The sequence below is a fragment of the Papaver somniferum genome, chromosome 9, assembly GCF_003573695.1.
Source record: "Papaver somniferum cultivar HN1 chromosome 9, ASM357369v1, whole genome shotgun sequence".
Lineage (NCBI taxonomy): Eukaryota > Viridiplantae > Streptophyta > Magnoliopsida > Ranunculales > Papaveraceae > Papaver > Papaver somniferum.
This window is the reverse complement of record NC_039366.1, coordinates 14019703-14039700: the sequence shown is the minus strand read 5'-3', so window position 1 is coordinate 14039700 and position 19998 is coordinate 14019703. Positions and strand designations below refer to the sequence as shown.

At 36.5% G+C, this 19998-nt stretch overlaps 3 protein-coding genes and 1 pseudogene across 3 annotated transcripts; 1 reads left to right on the top strand and 3 right to left on the bottom strand.

Moving 5' to 3' along the window:
- Window positions 1–6881: 6881 nt before the first annotated feature.
- On the bottom strand, window positions 6882–6981 carry LOC113314536 (annotated as a pseudogene).
- A 4060-nt stretch (window positions 6982–11041) lies between these two features.
- Window positions 11042–12596, top strand: LOC113314260 (glutathione S-transferase DHAR2-like). The gene is made up of 6 exons (XM_026563041.1): window positions 11042–11198; window positions 11292–11382; window positions 11476–11619; window positions 11716–11833; window positions 11943–12083; window positions 12291–12596. Exons 1-6 carry the CDS (start codon window positions 11141–11143, stop codon window positions 12378–12380), a joined length of 642 nt encoding a protein of 213 aa, XP_026418826.1. The 5' UTR covers window positions 11042–11140; the 3' UTR covers window positions 12381–12596.
- A 2362-nt stretch (window positions 12597–14958) lies between these two features.
- LOC113311426 lies at window positions 14959–15928 on the bottom strand. The gene is made up of 3 exons (XM_026560268.1): window positions 15682–15928; window positions 15304–15564; window positions 14959–15236 (listed from the first exon to the last, which is right to left on the bottom strand). Exons 1-3 carry the CDS (start codon window positions 15926–15928, stop codon window positions 14959–14961), a joined length of 786 nt encoding a protein of 261 aa, XP_026416053.1.
- Window positions 15929–17793: 1865 nt separating this feature from the next.
- On the bottom strand, window positions 17794–19167 carry LOC113311425 (putative F-box protein At2g02030). The gene has a single exon (XM_026560266.1). The coding sequence runs from the start codon at window positions 19165–19167 to the stop codon at window positions 17794–17796; it is 1374 nt and encodes a 457-aa protein (XP_026416051.1).
- Window positions 19168–19998: the final 831 nt, after the last annotated feature.

Genomic DNA, 19998 nt, shown 5'->3' with positions numbered 1-19998 from the left:
ATTAAACCTCTCTGCAACTTCCATTTTCAACTCATTTTAATGATTACTTCTCATTTATTCAACCAAAAACGAATGACAAGTAATGGGTTTGTGAGAATATCTTTGTTAATGTTTTAAATTAAGCTACATATATAGTGGTGGTAGTGGTTGGTGGTGGTGGTAATCGGAGGTGGTGGTGGTAATCAGTGGTTGGTGGTGGTGATAATCAGAGGTGGTGGTGGTGGTAATCGGCGGTGGTGGGCGGTGGTGGTGGTGGTAATTGGTGGTTGGTGGTGGTGATAATCGGAGGTGGTGTTGGTGGTGGTAATCGGCGATGGTGGGAGGTGGTGGTGGGAGGAGGTGGTGGTTATATATATATATATATATATATATATATATAAGTGGTTATTGGGTTGGTTTTAAATTAAATTAGATTAAGGATAGGTTAGTCATTTCAATGTTTTAGGACATCCCTTATAACTATAGGGTAGGTGGCCTAATAGGACGATGGTCCCCTAAGAAAACCATGGTCCCCAAAAGGATCTTCTAAAAAAAAGAAAGGAAAAGAAAAAGAAAAAGTTTTCTTTTCCTTTTCCTTGTGTGATGTGAGACATGTGACAAATGCACAAAACAATATTTCTACAGTTCCTCATTTCGGCTTTACTCTCAAGGCCTGTAGGTTCCAAGGCCTAGCACTATGGTGGGCTTTACTCTTATAGCAGAATTGTTGTGAAAAAGAATAGAAATATGTTTTGAGGCATACTCCTTTTTCTTCGAGGAATACTAAATGATGATACCACCTAGGGTATGCTTATAAGAGGTGTTCTAGCAACGGGTGATTAATGATTTTTCGTGGTTGTAGTAATGAAGTTCAAACTCTCGGACTTGTGAAGATTAAATTTAAAGGTTTAATAAAATTATATACAAAATTATTAACAATGGGTGCGAGAGGTAACCAAGACACTAGATTCCACTATTATGCAAACTTGAATGATAAATATTTCAAAACTCTATTCAATTCTTAAGTCCTATTTTATCTTTAATTCACTATCAACCATACAGATTCTCAAGCATTATTTGTAAACCTTAAGCATAGATTATCAAGAGATTAAACCAAGCATAACCTATCAAACTGAATAACACATAATTAAGACAATCATTCAAATAATTTAAAACTCTGCAAAAGCAGCGATTAGGTGAATTATATAATTAAATGAAATAGTTACCCATTTATGTTGCGTGAATAGCTTCCTCCATTGCATTGGTTACGAGGGAATTAGCTCATCATAGTAAAAACGCTCTCAAAATAATTTATTATGGCTCAAAAATGGTTTACAAATGATGAGAAGAAGAGAAAATGGTGTAAACAGCTAATGTGCGACCCACAGGAAGCGTCACAGAAGAACGATACATATGAATTGATGTAATAAATTACGACCCACACTTCGCTGTCGCTGTCACTGTTGAAGAACGACTGCTCTGGCAGGTCCGTTCTTCGTGTTCTTCATCATCATCATCAGCAGCAGCAGAGTTTTGTTAAACTCTGATTTCGTCTTCTCTAGCTCTCCCTAGCTCCCAAAACTCTCGACACCCTTTTCCAAACTGTTTTGCCTTGTATTTATAGTGAATTGGAGCCAAAAATCCGACCATTGATTGCATATATTCTCCATTTAATCCAAATATTCTCGGCTGCCAATAATAGCGAAAATTTCCAAAATTAATTCTGTCACACGTTAGAATTGGTTCTGCTCACTCCAATTCAGCTCTCCCACGCCTAGTAAGTCGTCGAACGTCCCTTAATCACTTCCATGCATAGCCAAAACACACACAACGGCGTGTACAGGGTGTGTTCAGTCCGTGTAGCTCTGTTTTGAGCTCGAGAATCAAATCGATATTTCCAGCCAATTCCGATCAAATTCGACACCCAAACTATCTTCCTTAGGATAAATCATAACTTCCTACCAAGTTTGAGCGATTGAATCGCACTCTAACCCATTCATTTTGACGATCACAATTCTGCCAGTTGAAAACTTCATTTCCCGCCAAAACACAAATTCAAATTGTTGAAGAAGGTGCCCCTTATCCAGAGTGCTGGGGTGCGAATAGTAATTGGGATGGAAATAGTAATTTTTCTGGGTTCCTCAAGGACATTTCTGGGACGCTTCCGGTGCATTTCTGGGGTGCCTACGGTACATTTCTTTGGGGGTGTAAAACACTGATTTTTGAGCCCATTTCGCCGCAAGGGCTTGTTTCTCTAAAATTTCCTACAAGAACACAAAATAACACAATAAGTACTTAATCGAGTCTAACAATACAGAAAATTGAGAACAAAATAGACACATAAATGCGTCTATCAACGAGTAGATTACTAAATTATCCTTAATTATTTTAAATTACTTAAACCTAAACTAATCAAAATCAAAAACATAAACCTAAACTAATCAAAAAAAAAACATAAACCTAAACTAATCAAAATTAAAATCAGTTCAATCATTCTTCTCTTATTCTCCTTCTCAAACCGTTTGAATTTTTTTCGTCGTTGAATAATCGTTCGCTCATAAATCTTTGATCGTTGTCACAATTGCAAAATCATCAGTAAAACGAAGTATTGCACGAGAGATATCAAATTGTCGCAAAATCCCTAATTGAACCTACTTTCGTTCCCATTTTTTTTATATTTCAGAAGAATAGTTCGGCTGATCCACAAATATCAATTTGGAGCCGAACCTAGTTTATAGTTTAATAAATCATTAAGTTCGGCTGATAGGAATTTTCTTATTTTCAGCCGAACTTAAGACTTCGGTTTCATAAAATTACTCATTTTAGGTTCGGCTTATAATGGATGTCCAAGTATTACCGAACATAGTACTGTTGTTCAGAGATTCATTGACGTTCGACTGGTTTTGGTATTGCTAAATTTTGAGCCAAACATTATACTGTAAGTCGCCTCTTAAACTACAAAGAATAAACTTTAAGGTTCAGCTAACTATTAGACGAGTTCGAATGAGCCGAACCATAAACAAAAATTCAAATACTTGGGTCCGGCTTTAAATTTTATAAGCCAAATGGTTCTTCGCGCGCAAAGTTCGGCCTTTAGTTTTCAACCGAACCCAAAACAGATCTCCAAAAAATCAATTTTTTTGATGAATTCAACCCAAAGAAAGGAGACTAAACATCTTATACCACTATACCTGTATATCATTAGCATAAAGTCCCTCATCACCCATTTTGAATCACAAAATTCTCAGATTTCTCATAAATCTCTAAAACCTAGTTTGTTCACTTCTTCTTCCTTTCAAAACCCCAAACTCTCATAGAAAACAGATTTTTTCTACTAATTACTTAACTTTAATCAATCTTTAACAACACTAATTAATCAACATCTAATCATTATAATTAAAACTAATTAGATAAGGGTATACTTGCCATTATTTAAAATGGGAGGATAAGGAGTGATGGTCTTTTTTATCTAGTGACCCTATTTTGTCACCATGTGGTATGCATAAAAAAATCAGTATGCCACAAAACAGGTTTCAAAGAATAGATACTATAGGATATCGCTTAGCGAATTCGCTTGGCTTAGTCATAGAGAGTAAAAAATCTGTTCCTCATCATATCTAAGTGATGCCTGAAGGATACTATTCCGTAGCTTAGTCAATACAGAGATTGAGTTTCCGTTACCAAATTGATACTTTTATGATTTGTTTGAGGGTCTGTTCTGTTATACCTGATCGTAACCATCATTATTATTAAAGGTGATAGGCACATTTTTGTGTCTTATATAATCTCAATTGTATATATTATTAGTGCTCGATTTTATATTTATTATGGCTTTTTATGTCCTTGTAGGTATTTTTGGAGAAACAAGCTTTTGCGGCGAAATTGGCTAAAAACGTGGTTTTTGCGCTCGTGGGAGAAAATTACTATACGGACTCTCAATTTGGATAAGGGGTAACCTAATTACTAAGGGGTGACCCATTTCCAGGCATCTTCTAAAGGGAGACCAGCCAAAGATAAGGGGGAGTCACTTTCTTCCCAAATTCAAATAAAAAAATTGGCGGGAAAATTTTGTTCACGTCTACATGATTTTTGGGTGATGATTCGATCGATTTCCAGAGCGATTCAATGGATGAAATTGATTGGGTTTACTCCCTAGGCATAAAAAGGCCTGGTGAAGTCTTTTGTTTGAACCCAAATTGGCTAGAATAGCCGGAAAAAGAAATAGAAGTCAAGTTATACACGGTTTGCTGTTGGACTTATTTTTGGAATTCCAGGAAGACTAAAGGCAAGAAACTTTTCCCAAAGATACATATCTATCTAAGGAAGAGTTTGAGATAAGTTGGAAAGCTCAGAAACACGTGAAACAATTTTGGGAAGAGATTATTGCCGTAACTGCCAAGGAAGGAAAGAAGAGATTTCGAGGAGTTCTAGGGAGATTAAATCGCTCTGTTGGCTATATATAAGTTGCTGGGAGTTCAAGGAAGGAGGTCGAACAGTTTGGGGTAGTTTAGAGAACCACAGGAGACAAAAATCAGAGTTACAGACATTCGTTTCTGCTGGTGTAGAAGGAAGAATATGAAGAACATCAACCCACAGAAACTGTCGCAGAAAACTATCGTTGTTCTATAACACTTCCCTTCTATCGTTCCTGTAACAGTCTGAAACAATTATTACTGTTAGTATTTCTCTGTAACAGTGCTTTCTGTGACAGTGCGTTTTGTAACAATTACAACTGTTACAAACACGCTGCTTCATACCTTCTCTTCTATTTAATCAACTTTTGAGCAACAAACATGTATTTTGAGCACCTGAATAATATGAGGAGCTAAACCCCTTAGCTGAGGCGACGGAGGAAGCCATTGTTCCATGAAAAGTGGTATATTTCTATTTTAATTAATTCTTGCAATTTCTTTTATGATTATTTGCATGGAACTAATATTGGAAAATTGATTTTTATTGAATGTTTGTGATCCGTTTTGATGGAGCATGCTTAGTTTAAGACTTTTGATGTTTCATGCTTGATGTATACAATTGTTACTTCAAAAATCTACAAGAGACAATAAATTAGAATCACTTTAAACGTAAAGAATTGCATGCATATTGATTAGATTAAATCGCTTAATTGGTTAATGGTGGAATCCTGAGTCTCAGTGCTTTTTATAATCTTGATAACAACTTCTTGAGTTTTCTATTGAGTTTGAATCTAAAATCGAATCTTCACAAGTCTGAGTGAACGACAACTTTACTACCACTTTTACAACAACATAAAAACCACACCAATTTTTGGCGCCGCCGATGCGGATTTGTGTTTAGGTTAGGGTTTTAGATTTATTTTAGGTTTTGTTTTTGTTTTTAGTTTTATTCTTCTTGTTCTATTTTACGTTTTTGGGTATTTGTCTATTTATTGCAGGTTTTGAATCAAAAAGAAATTGGAGACTAAAGACCTTGGGGATTGAAACAAGAGACAAAGCGAAAAGAACTGAAAAGAAGACAATTTTATTTTTGTTTAATTTTTAGGATTTTTTTTATTTTTTCCTTTTTTAGAAAAAATCTGTATTAGGGTTTATTTTTAATTTTTGTAATTTTTCTTTTCTTTTTAGACACTTTGGACTTTAAACTTTGGGACATTATTTTAAACCCTACGGAAGGGTAGTTTAAATATAAACTGTGTGCAGAGAAGGACGGCGATTACGATATCTCCTCGGCCTCTCGGGTTCGTACATGACATAAGAGTCGTCGCCCGAGTCGACTACAACGATTCTCCCCGTCTGGAACAGGAGGTAAGATTCTAAACACCCGCGAATCTCATGTCAGCGGGTTTACTGTATTCCTTCGGTTGCATATATGCTGAGGACTTGAAAACGGATGCTTTAATTTCCTAGTAAAGGGCAAGGACTTGCCATACAAGATAAGGTTTCGTATTTCATCACTGTTCTCTTCTTGCCCGCCTTAGGAAAACGAAACCAAACGCGAACATAAGCCTAAAATTTTGACTAGAACGAGACCTATAGGGTAATGAGCTTAATAGGAAAGTCGTTCGAAAAATATTGGTTACTCTTTTGAGCATACTTCGAAGTTCATGATGGTTTCTGTGAGTTGAATGCGTGACTGCGCCGCCTTGTAATACCGGTGAGGCCTTGGGTATCAAAGCTCCATCGAGCTTCCCTCGCCTCTATTCAACTTACTTTGACTCGGATTGACTACAAAAGGGTTTGCTCAGATTGTAACGAGTTCCTTTTCGAAAGAATAGAAGCTGGTCTAGAAACAATCTAAGTGGAGCCATCATGCTTTTTGTTTGCTAGAAATCAATAGGTTTGATTTGGTTGAGTCAGCCTTGTTTTGTGATTGCATAGAATTCCCCACCTTATTCTTTTGCATGCCTGAACGTAAAAGAGACGCCCTAGGTAGATTTGTTAAAGAGAAACCTAATAGTTCTAAGCTTCTCGATTACCTCAATTTAGAAAGCCCGATTCTTGAAGATTCCGTTTTTGAACGTCCGTTTGAGGAAAAAATCCCTGATATTCCAATAGTGCCAGAAATGGCAACTTTGAAAGCTTTGTTGAACCCTACTAGGACTACTCGTCCCTCGTGTATCAGGTTATCTGAAACTGAAGCAAATTATGAACTTAAGCCTGGAACCTTATAGTTGCTCCCAATATTTTTAGGGAAAGAAAATGAAAACCCCTATTTCCATGTTAGGGACTTTGAGGAAATTTGTAGTACCCTAAAAATTAGAAACCTTGATGATGATGCTTTGAAACTCAGGTTATTCCCTTTTTCCTTGAAAGATAAAGCCAAATCGTGGCTATAAAGTTTGTCTTCCGGATCAATTGAAACATATGAACAACTTACATCTGCCTTTTTGAACAAGTTTTTCCCCAGGCACAAAACATCGTCTATTAGGACGCAAATCTGCACATTTTCTCAACAAGAGGGAGAATCCTTGTATAGATATTTGGAAAGGTTCAATGATCTATTAGCCCAATGTCCTCATCATGGTTTAGAAAAGGTTAGATTAGTTCAGATCCTTTATGAGGGTTTAGATTATCCCACTACAACAACAGTAGAATCTATGTGTACAAGTGGGTTTGAAAACCAAACAGTTGATGATGCGATGACATATTTGCATGAAATCGCCGAAAAGACCCAATAATGGGAAAGTAATAGGGGACCCCAGAAGACAATTCTTCTAGGCAGAGGAAACATTAATAGGGTAGAAGGAAACTTTGAATCAGATGCCAAAATTGCTGCTATAGCGAAAAGCTTAGAAGCTTTAGAAGTGGGTCACACTAGTGGTAGATTAGAGCCTTTCTGGGAAGGCCAGAATAATGAAGATCAAGCCAATGCTCTCTATAATAACACTAGATTCGATAACCGTTAGAAGTTTGACCCATATTCAGAAACCTATAATCCTGGTTGGAGAAAACATCCGAACCTTTCCTGGTCTAAAGGCCAGAGTCAAGGTCAGTTGTGTAATTCTAATGCTCCCCCAGGTTTTGGTTCAGATAAGGACTCTTCAGGTCAGTTTCAGAACTCTTTAGAGAATAGAATGACGAGCTTAGAGGAATCTCTTAGTATATTAAGAAAGATCCAGGATATGTTAGCACAGAGCCAGGACATGTTAGTAAACAACCAAGTTAGTTTTCAACAGGAAACCAAGTAGAACTTTCAAACTAATGCTCAAACTCTTGCTAAGTTAGAACTTCAAGTCGGTCAAATAGCTAAGACCTTAAGTGAGAGAGATAATGGAAGGTTCCCTAGTCAGACTAATCCAAATCCTAGAGGAGTTCATGAAGTAGGTACAAAATCATCACATCAGTTGAATGCTGTTAGAACCCTTAGGAGTGGTAGAGTAGTAGACAATCAGGTAACCATGCCCAATAGTGAACATAATGTAGTTCACCCCTCAGGACCAACCATAGCTGAGGAGACTGATAAAGTTTCTGATGATTTCAATTCGGTTCCTGAGAGGCCCTATTTTATGCCTAGAGCCCCATTTCCACAACTATTAGTACCAACAAAGAGTGAATCCAACTTTAATGACATAATGAAGGTTTTTAGGAAAGTTACCATAAACCTTCCGTTATTAGAAGCAATTAGGAAAATTCCAGCTTATGCCAAGTTTCTTAAAGATATGTGTACGCGAAAGCGAAAGCTTAGTGTCCCTAAAAAAGCCTTTTTAGCTAGCCATATAAGTTCGATCATTCAGAACCCCACAACTCCTAAATATAAAGACCCAGGTGCGCCTACCATTGCTTGTACGATAGGAAAAAACAGGGTACACAAAGCTTTACTTGACTTAGGAGCCAGTGTGAACTTACTCCCACACCATGTGTACTTAAAGCTAGGGCTCGGTGAATTGAAACCTACAAAGATAACATTGCAGTTAGCTGATAGGTCTGTCAAGATTCCTCGTGGTGTGATAGAAGATGTTCTTATTGAGGTCGACAAGTTTATTTATCCTGTGGATTTCGTGGTCTTAGATACCCAACCTGTCCCTGACCCAGAGAACCAGATACCTGTGATTTTAGGTCGCCCATTTTTAGCTACGTCTAATGCGATCATAAATTGTCGAAATGGTATTATGAATCCATCTTTTGGTAATATGACTATTGAGTTGAATATGTTTAATGTCAATAAGATACATTCTGAGCTAGATGACACGTGCATTAAAGAGGTGAACATGATAGGAACCTTAATTCAGGAGTCATTACCAAGCCTCATAACGGAAGATCCATTAGAGAGTTGTCTAGCCCACTTTAACATGGATTTCGACGAAGATAGCAACATTGAACAAGTGAATGATATGTTGGATTCTATTCCTATGTTAGATACTGATAAATGGAAATCTAGGTTCGAACCATTACTAGCTTTTGAGTCTACTTTAATCCCTGAAACTCTAGGGTTGACCATACAGGATATGAAACATATAAGTCCTACAGCTAGTATACCTCAAAAGAATTTAGAGGATGAACCACCTGATTATAACTCAGAGAAAGCAATTGGCCTTTTTCAGAAACCCGATGGTCTTGAAATTAGGAATATTGTGACTAGTCTATCTAGAAACACCCAAAATTCTAAGTTTGGGGGTAGTGATCGTCAATTGTCCCTAGTAGAAGTCCCTAACTTGGGACTCGATCCTAGTGCATATGAGGTATCACTTGAGTCTATTCAGACTCCTCAACCCGATCCTCCTGATACTGTCCAATCGATTTTCTTATCTCTCTACTACTCAAATTCTTTGATTTTGTTATCATTTTACAGTTCTACTACTCAAATTGTCCGCTTATATCAATTCAATATGGTTCATTGGAACTTCAGTCAACAAGAGGAAATTGATCTTACAACTGCATTAATTTATGTGGGTAATGATGAAATTATTGGTGCGCAACAGACATCATCTCTGCTTTGGAGCCTAGTTAGCAATTCGGAATTCGACAAATATACGGAACGACAAACGTACGAGTATTATATGGTTTGTAAAACCCAGATTCGGTCCAAGATTCGGTCAACGGGACGTGATTCGTCAGTAATTCAGAACGGCATACGTACGTGTATAATTCGATTTATAAATGTGAGTTCGGCTCTGAAAATTCGGTATCTATATATAACAAATAATTTGTATTTATAAGGTGATAGACCAATTTTTATGCATATGTGTGAGTTATTTAAAGAAAAAATAAACTTAATACTCCCTCCGTCCCTAATTAAATGATCTATACCATAAATAAGTGGAGTAATAGATTAGTATTATTATAAGAAATATATAAAATTTGATAGCCATATTTATATTCATTAGGTAGGTGTTTTAAAATGCTTTCCAATGATACAAAGTTTACGAAAATCCGTTGTATGGTTTGAGAGATAAATCATTTCTAAATTTACTAGTAAATTTTAACTAAGTCATCTAATTAGGGACGGAGGTAGTATGATGATATTAATAATATATACAACATTAGTCATCCAAGAGGATGTGGTATAGTGGTTTAGATGTTTGGTTAGTGAGTTTGAGATCTCTCTCACCTTCACCTTCAAATTTTTTCAGTCATTTTTGTCTCATAAGAATTACAACAACGTCTAATATTGGGTCGTGTATGCTCGGGAGGCAGTAAAGCCAAAAAAATGGGGACTTTGAAAATGTAAAACCTAAAAAATTTCTGGCGAATTAAGCGGACGTATCATTCGGGATACGTAAAGTTCGTGAACGGTTCGCGAATAATTCGAGAATGCCACATAATACGCGTCTTGGGTTCGGAATTGTAAACGTACGCAAATAAAACGGTAAAATTCGCCAATGATTCGCGAATCATTTGAGAACTTAGTAACTTGGATTTGGAGACGTATTTTATAAAGTCTTTGTCCCTTGGAATGGAGATATATACTAAAGGGATGTTGGTTCCTTGAAAAATAAGATAAAAGCAACCAAAATCGATGCAAGGGAATCCGTGTCAACTTTTAGCGCTATATAACGGCAAAGTGGAAGGGGTGCTTCACACGAAAATTTGGTAAGTTATATTCGAGCTTTATACTTTGAATATTGAAACTAAATTTCCATATGGTCACCATCAACAAGTTGACACGGAAACTCATTTTCCATAGTTTACTATACGGACAATAACGGAGTTTCGTGTCTTTAAGCTAAGGGAAACAGCCCTTACAGGGGTTGCCATGTTCCTCTCTCGGCTGTAATCAAGCAAAATTACCAACCATAATGCTTGGCCTAATTGTTTCTTGTTTACTGGAAATATTAATTTTTAATTTTAAGAGATGCCGTAAATGGAGAGGAAGCCAAGAAGAAGAGCATGTCATCCCTTCTGTAATCACTACAGCATCGGTGTAGGAGAAGACTGTTTGGTTTGAGCTACAGCAGATGATTTGGACTAGAGAGACAGGTAAGTATGTGAATGTTAGGTGATTTGGGACTGGCTCTCTGCTCCAAAATCCAAATGAATTTTTAATCCTTTTTTTTTACAAAATCTAGGCACTTTTTGGAAACCATCCAAAAATCAATAAAAAAGAAAGCGGCAAATCAGGTAGGCACCCACGTGATTGTGCAAGAGAATCAAGAAAAATCTCTATGAGACTCTGCTGTTTATATAATCGAAATACCCACTAGACTCTTAAACCTCCATCTCTCAACTCCCTCCTTAATCTCACAGCAATGGCTTTGGAAATCTGTGCGAAAGCAGCTGTTGGTGCTCCTCATCTTCTTGGTGACTGTAAGTTCGTTCATAAATCAACAGACATTTCCTCATTTTTAAAAAAGATTTTGGTGGTTAATTTCATGGGTTTTGTTTGTTTATGATTTGTAGGTCCTTTTACTCAAAGGGTTCTTCTTACCTTAGAAGAGAAGAATATTTCATACCAGATGCATTTGATTGACGTTTCCAACAAACCCCAATGGTACGTATTTCATCTTCTTTTTACGTATCATTTTGATTAGAAATCTGTTGGATTTCAATGAGAACTGAACAAAGGGTATCAATATTTGGTTAGGTTTTTGGAAGTCAATCCAGAAGGTAAAGTACCTGTTGTCAAATTTGATGGTAAATGGGTTCCAGATTCTGATGTTATCACTCAAATTCTTGAGGAGAAGTACCCTGAACCATCACTTGTTACTCCTTCGGAATATGCCTCGGTGTAAGTATGGTTTGTGCACATTTGTTTTTATGGTGTAATTTTGAGGATTGTATGTAATTTTGTGAAATTGTTGAACCGGTTGTAATTAAATTTCAGTGGATCGAAAATATTTGGAACTTTTGTTACCTTCTTGAAAAGTAAGGATGCTATTGATGGTTCAGAGCAGGCATTGATATTTGAATTGTTTGCATTGGATAAGCACCTTAAAACTCATGTATGTCTTTCTCTCTGTGTATATGTTCTTGTTCTTTTGCATGTACTTATGTTTTGTTCGATTGTAGCTGTAGTCTTGATAATTTATGATTGTGTTCTTCTTGATTCAGGGTCCTTTTGTCAATGGAGAGAAAGTATCTGCAGTTGATTTGAGTTTGGCGCCAAAGCTTTACCACCTCGAGGTTGCTCTTGAGCATTTTAAGAGCTGGAGTGTTCCAGAGAACTTGGCTCATGTCAGAAACTACACGAAGGTGTGCAAAAAGCTTGTTATTCTTAATAGCAAAATGTTTGGTCTCACGCATCTGGCATTTGTTTTTTTTAACCGAAGGAGACCAATTATTTTGCTAGACCTGTATCTTAGTGGTTAAAAAGTTGAGATGGGAACACACAACAAAATTAGATGCAGTGTTTGTATTTTGCGACTGATGAGGGTTATATGAATCTTGTTCTTTTTGCAGTTGCTCTTCTCTAGGGAATCATTCATTAAGACCGTGACATCTGACAAGAAGTACGTGATTGCAGGATGGGGACCCAAGGTTAATCCGTGAAGATTGTTATTGTCTGTTTTAAGCCTTCAAGAGTAATAGAATTTTATGTAAGCTGTTGTGTTTTCTGGCAGTCTAAAACTAGGAAATGAGTCAACTGTCTCGCTATCCTCCTGTCCTGGTAAACCGTTCTTCTGTGCCCGAAAATGTATTAGGGTATAATAACTATCAAAATAAAGTCGTCTTACTTCTAAGGTGATACTTTACGCTTGTTCATAATTGTCTATTACCTTCTTAGTTGCAAGTAATTATGAAAAAGAAAGAAACTAACAGTCAGTTATCTAATACATGCAGACTTGAACAATCTCATGTACTTGGATAACCCTAATGTGATTGTTGAAAATATGTACGCCGCAAAATTCGAGAAATAACAGGTTTGATGGATTCAAGAATGGTGTGGAATGATGGCTTTCATCTTCCGCTATCCACTACCTCCCGAACAAACGACCTAAATGTCACACAATGCTCGGGTTCAAATTGCAAGACAATAGTACCAAAAACTAATAGTGACAGGACAATCAAAGCAAACACAACTATAAAAAGAAGAGAAAGGATCGGTTGAGATGCTCGTAGTTTTACAAAGATGTTAAGATTATTTAAAATGTCCAGAAATATTTTGCAAATAAAATTTGAGAGCATTAATTGAATCTAAACATATCATTAATCGTCAAGGATGCACAACGAAACACAATAGCAATCATGATCTTACTTGTTTTGGGTGATTAGCAATTCTTCAATCTTTTAGCATCTCTTGTTTCGGGTGAAGGTATTGTTGTAGAATCTTTTGAAGTACCTTGTAACATCAGTTTCTCCAAATCTTTCAAAGAAGTAACATTTTTTTCTCCCAACTCTTTTAAAGAAACTACGCTCTGCGTGTGAGGAATTTCCGTAGTGTACCAATAATATTCCATACCCTTAACATCCCAAAGATTGTTCAAGGTTGAAGTTTTAGGGTCATAACAATAGAGTCTCGTTTCAAAAGGTATGCCGCGTTTGTACCACAAAAGAATTTCATTGCTCCTTGTGATTGCGAATGGTTTAAAATATGAACCATCGCAACGTACATTAAACTCCTTATTCCAGGATGAAAAACATTTGTTACCCAAATCTCAAAGCGAGAAGCTTTATATTCGTGAACCAAATACAGATTATTATTCCCTCCAAGCAACTGGAGAGAAATTAAACTATCATTGTATGGAGAGTATATATATGGTGGCAATGGTATGGAACCGAATTTCTCATCTTCCAAATCAAAGACTACAATCTCACTTTTATTAAACTCAAGGTCGCCTTCGTGAAGCCAGTGAAATGCTCCATTTGCATAGATCCTTGAAGAATAATAAGGGTCATAACGTTCGATAAGTTCAATGCATCTCCACCCATCACCACCACCAACAGTATATACTTGAACATGTCCCTTATTTTCCCCTAGATGATAATATATTGTAACAACTTTGTATTGATTACTCGAAGGACAATAACCAAAAGCACCTGCTATATAACCATACGGAATCTTTGTGCGTGATATACCCCGAGGAAACTCAGAGTAATTATATTCCGGAAGAAAGACAGATTCTCTGGTTAATGCGTTGCAGATTAGAAAAGGTACTGAGCCAAAAGCATCTTTATAACCCTTGCCGAAACAAACTACAAATCATTGCATGAGCCGACCATGAACTTTCTCGGGGTGGATTCGTTGACAGATCTCGTGTGTTTTATCTTCTTAAGTGTGTCGTAGGAGTAATAATAGTTAATCTTTTCATGGTCATAATGATCATATTTGTCTTCATAGAAAAATTCTTCTTTGATACCTAAGACACCATGTTTAACACCATGAGAGATTTCGAAAAGAAACCCAACCTTATGAGATTTATAATTTCGGAGGAGAGCTTTCCAAGTGTTACTTACATGTTTGGCATGTAAAGCTTCCTCGATAGGTAATCGATTAAATATATTTTCTATGATTTCATTGGGAAGATTCTCCATCTTGATTGATCAAGCTCTAACCAATTTTATCCAGTGGGAAGAATCACGTTGCTATATATATGGATTGGAGAGACAAAATGTAACGCCGCTTATGTGTTTATTTCTTGTACCCTAAACCTAAAGTTTCTTATAAAATCTATTTATTTCTTGTACCCTAAACCAAAAGTTTCTTATGAAGTTAAGGCAGAGGACCCGAGCTAGGGGTGCCGCCGGGTCACGGTAGTATACTATGCGGAACCGGTTATTTTACTCGGTTGAGTCCGGTTCCTTAATTGATGGATGTAGAACCGGACCCTATGCTAATCTCTCCTATGCTAATCTCTCCTTATATAGATTAACAACAATTCAGAAGCTCCACCAAATATCCAACAAAAATAAATCTGCAGAGTTTTAATTTATTGACATAAGATTTAAATTGTCTCCAGAAATAATGCAACAATAAAATATAAGCTCATGTACCAAAACTAAACAATTTCCAATGATACTAAACCAAATATGAAAGCAATCATGATCCTACTTGTGGATGATCAACAATTCTTCAATCTTTTAGCATCTCTTGTTTGGGTTGAAGGTGTTGTTGTAGATTTGTAACCGGTTACATCATCTTGCCAGAATGTTCTGAAGTATCTTGTAACATCAGTTCCTCCAAATCTTTAAAAAAAGTAACATTAGTTTCTCCCAAATCTTTCAAAGAAACAATGCTCTGCCTGTGAGGAATTGCCTCAATGTGATCACATTTCATACCCTTGGCCGTATCATCCCAAAGTTTGTTTAAGGTTGAAGTTTTAGGATCATAGCAATAGAGACTCCAGCCTAAATCTATGCCGTGTTTGTACCACAATAAAACTTCATTGTTCCTTGTGATTGCGAATGCTGTAAAGTAAAATGAGTCATGACTCTTTTAGGCATATACTAAACTCCTTAATCCAGCATGACGAACTTTTGTTTTGGAATTTCTCATCTTTCTTGATGTATACCCATATGTCACTGCGAGAAGCTGTATAGAATTTATGAACCAAATACAAATTATTATTCCCTCCAAGCAACTGGAGTGGAGAACCGGTGCCATAATATTCGTAATAAAAATCTTCAGATCGTGGCAACGAGATGCGGCGGAACTTCTCACCTTCCAAGTCAAAGGCCACAATCTCACATTTCTGTACCTTATGACTATTTTGGTGCAACCAGTAAAGTGCTCCATCTGCATAGATGCTTGAAGAATAATCAAATGTGCAACGGTTGTAACGCCCGATAACTCCGACGTATCTTCACTCACCACCAATAGTATATACTTGAACATGTCCCTTATGTTCCTCACCATGATAATATATTGTAACGACCTTGTATTTCTTAGTTGAAGGACAATAGCCAAACCCACTTGCTAAACGACCATATGCAAACCTCTTTTTGCTGCTTGAGGTATCCTGTGGCAATTCAGAGTAATTATATTCCGGAAGAAACACAGATTCTCCGGTTAACGGGTTGCAAACTAGAAACGGAACTGCACCTATAGCATCTACATTATATTTGGCATAACAAACCAAACCATTGCTAGACCCAACCATGGTATTTCTTGGAAGAGATGCTGTAATAAATCCGTCATGTTGTATTTTTCTAAGTGTGTTATAAGAGTAATAGTGGTTCATCTTTATATGATCATAATAATCGTACTCATCTTCATAGAAAAGTTCTTCTCTGACCTTACTGCCAGCACTACGAGAGAAAGCGAAAAGGAAACCTACTTTATCAGATTGATAATCGTAAAATGGGTCATTTGTCCAAATATTTTTAAATCACGGTTCAAATGGACGAGTAAAAAATAGTTTGGGTAGCTTAAATTTAAAAAATAGCAAGGATGAAACTGGATACATCCTGTGTAAATTAAAAATAAGAAAAAATATTTGAAAATTGGCACGATGAAACTGGTTGCATCCTGCCTATTTTTACATTTTTATCCATTTAAACAGTATCAAAATCTAACTATCCATTTCACCCAGGAATTGTTGATTTTGGTCTTTTTAACCAATTTTGTGATTGATAATTACGGAGGAGAGCTTTCCAAGTTCTGCAAACCCGTTTGGCATGTAAAGCTGCCTCAATAGGTAACCGATATAATATGTTTTCTAAGATTTCAGTGGGAAGATTCTCCATGAGTTGTTGTTGATTAAGTTCTGACTAATTGTATCCACCGGGAAGAAGAATCATGTTTTGCGTTGAAAGGAAAGAATTTTATTTGTTATGAATGATTTTTAGGGACCATGATTTTTTTGGGGATCGTTATCTTATTAGGCCACCTTTCCTATAGTTATAAGGGGTGTCCTAGAACATTGAAATGACTAACCTATCCTTAACCTAATTTAATTTAAAACCAACACAATAACCACCTCTCTCTCTCTATATATATATATAACCACCACCTCCCACCACCACCGATTACCACCACCACCCATCACCGCCGATTACCACCACCACCAACAACAACCACCGCCCACCACCGCCGATTACCACCACCACCACCACCAACAACCACCAATTACCACCACCACCTCCGATTACCACCACCACCACTATATATGTAGCTTAATTTAAAACATTAACAAAGATATTCTCACAAACCCATTACTTGTCATTCGTTTTTGGTTGAATAAATAAGAACTAATCATCAAAATCAGTTGAAAATGGAAGTTGCAGAGAGGTTTAATGGAGTTTTTTTTCAGTAAAAAGTTCGGTTATCACAAATTATTTTTTTAAGATTTTAAGATTTTACCTTTGGAGCATTACCAATTCATTGCCAAATGAGGTATAGGAGCATGAGATTAATTCGAGAATCGGGTAGTTTTCGAGAACAGAAAATGGGTCATTTGTCCAAATATTTGTAAATCACGGTTCAAATGGACGAGTAAAAAATAGTTTGGGTGAAATGACCAAAAAAAAATAGTAAGGATGAAACTGGTTTCATCCTAGCTTAAATTTAAAAAATAGCAAGGATGAAACTGGATACATTCTGTGTAAATTAAAAATAAGAAAAAATATTTGAAAATGGGCACGATGAAACTGTTTACATCCTGCCTATTTTTACATTTTTGTCCATTTAAACAGTATCAAAATCTAACTGTCCATTTCACCCGGAAATTGTTGATTTTGGTCATTGTAACCAATTTTGTGTTTCGAGAACCATGGATGGGAGCTTTTTATTTTACCACATCACCTTAACTAACATAGACAGAGTTCAAGATAGTAGTACCATTTTCAGTGACAATGAACAACTAAAGCGAACAAACCTATAAAAAGAATTCTTATCCACAGATAAAGATTTAGAATGTCATATATGATAAAAAAAATTAAGAGTATTGGAAGTAAACATATAATGAAATGTCGAGGACGTGCAACGAAACATAAAAGCAATCACGATCTTACTTGTTTTGGATGATTAACAATTCTTTGATCTTTTAGCATCTCTTGTTTCGGTTGAAGGTATTGTTGCAGATTCGTAAACGGTAACATCGCCTTCGCCAGAATCTTTCGAACTAGCTTGTAACATCAGTTTCTCCAAGTCTTTTAAAGACGTAACATTTTTTTCTCCCAAATCCTTCAAAGAAACAATGCTCTGCCTGTGAGGAATTGCCTCAACGTAATCCCATTTCGTACCCTTCGCCGTACCATCCCAAAGTCTCTTTAAGGTTGAAGTGTTAGGATCATAGCAATAGAGTCTCGGTCCAACACACTTCCACAATAAAACTTCATTGCTCCTTGTGATTGCAAATGGCGTAAAAAAAGGAACTTCCCAGCGGATACTAAATCTCTTAATCCAACACGGTGAACCTCTGTCGTGGTATTTCTCTTCCTGATTACACTCTTTCATGGTGATGGTGTTATTAGTTCCAATGCTCGTATTATTTGACATGTACACCCATATGTCAGTGCGAGAAGCTTGATAAGTTTTATGAAATAAATACAATTTATTATTCGCGCCAAGCAAATGTAGTACAGAAAGAGAATAATCTTTGTACTCAGAATCTACAGAACTTGGCAATGGGATGTAATCAAACGTTTCAGCTTCCAACTCAAAGGCGACAGTCTCACAGTTTTGTACCTTATCGTGCAACCAGTAAAGTGCTCCATTTGCATAGATACCTGAAAAATAATCGAGTGAGTAAGGACGAACAATGAATCCAATGTATCTCCACTCACGACCAACAGTATACACTTGAACATGTCCCTTATTTTTCCCATGATAATAATATATTGTCACAACCTTGTAGCTATTTGTCGAAGGACAATAACCAAACCCACTTGTTAAACGACTTGTGGGAGGAGTTGTGCTAGATATATCAGTCGGCAATTGATCAGAGTAATTATATTCGGGAAGAACAATTAATTCTCCAATTAACGGGTTGCGAATTAGAAAAGGATCAATGGCGCCTTGAGTATGTTCATTGGATTTTCGGAAACAAACCAAACCATGGCAAGACCCAACCATGATATATCTCGAGAGATATTTTGTAATAAATCTGCCGTGTTGTATCTCCGAAAGTGTGTTGTAAGAGTGATAGTAGTTCATCTTCGCATGATCATAATGATCATATTCATCTTCGTAGAAAAAACGTTTTCTACTAATTCTACTCTTACTGACACCACCTTCACGTTTAACTTTACGAGATAAACCAAAAAAGAAACCTGGTTTTTCAGTTTTACAACGAAGGATTTCTCTCCAAGTTGTGCATACTCGTTTGGCATGTAAAGCTGCCTCAATTGATAATCGAGAAAGTATGTTTTCTATGATATCACTATGAAGATTCTCCATGTTGATTAACTTATAACCGAGCCTATTAAATCTACAAAAGAAAAAGTTCTGCAATTTTTTCTTTTCGAAACTTTTGCTGAGAAGCATGAATTTATACATCCTTTACCCTAGAAAGTAGAAACTCACGACAGAGAGGACCCAAGCCTAAAACAAATTCAGCTGATGCAATTATTGCCCATATTTATTTAGAACGATTTTTTTGGGGACCATGGTTGTTTTTTTGGACCATGATTTTTTTTTGGGTAAAGGCATTAGAAGTAATTCTAGGTCACCCCATATCTAGTTATTTATTTAATACCTAATCTATCCTCTTAATTAATTTTAGGTTATGATTAGTGAATGATTTAGTTAAAAACAATTAGTGAGATTAAATTAAAAGATGGGTTTATTATTAGTTGAGTGGAATTATTGAGAGAGTAGAGTTAGAAAAGATGAAGGAGAAAAACATGTGTAGATGGTGGATTTTCAACAAGGGATAAATTCGTAAACTCATAATTATACGAAGCTCTGATTCATTAATCAGACGTGAGTATCGAGACACGGGTCTCTCATCGAATTCTTAACGGAGAGTACTTTCTCTCAGAGTACATGTAGATATGTAGTCTCACGACTGGACAACGACATATCTCATGAATACTGAATACTTTCAGTGATTATTTCTATATAGCATCACGAGATGGACGGCTCCTAGACAACTTGCTCTGCTAGTATAGAGCAATAACGTCTTCAGGAACAAACAACAAGTTTACCGTGACTATACAAAAGAATATGACTTACCGGCAAGCTCGTATCAGGATAATTAATGCTCCTAGACAGCTTGCTCTGCTAGTA

Excerpts from the sequence above, each read along its gene's own strand:
- LOC113311426 (XM_026560268.1), bottom strand. The coding sequence starts at position 15,928 with ATGGTTGGGTCTAGCAATGGTTTGGTTTGTTATGCCAAATATAATGTA. Across the intron at positions 15,565-15,681 it reads CGTTACAATATATTATCATG|ATGGAGCACTTTACTGGTTG; the intron begins GTGAGGAACATA and ends GCATCTATGCAG. Across the intron at positions 15,237-15,303 it reads TGAGAAATTCCAAAACAAAA|CATTCGCAATCACAAGGAAC; the intron begins GTTCGTCATGCT and ends TTTACTTTACAG.
- LOC113311425 (XM_026560266.1), bottom strand. The coding sequence starts at position 19,167 with ATGGAGAATCTTCATAGTGATATCATAGAAAACATACTTTCTCGATTA.
- LOC113314260 (XM_026563041.1), top strand. The coding sequence starts at position 11,141 with ATGGCTTTGGAAATCTGTGCGAAAGCAGCTGTTGGTGCTCCTCATCTT. Across the intron at positions 11,199-11,291 it reads TCCTCATCTTCTTGGTGACT|GTCCTTTTACTCAAAGGGTT; the intron begins GTAAGTTCGTTC and ends TATGATTTGTAG. Across the intron at positions 12,084-12,290 it reads ATGTCAGAAACTACACGAAG|TTGCTCTTCTCTAGGGAATC; the intron begins GTGTGCAAAAAG and ends TTCTTTTTGCAG.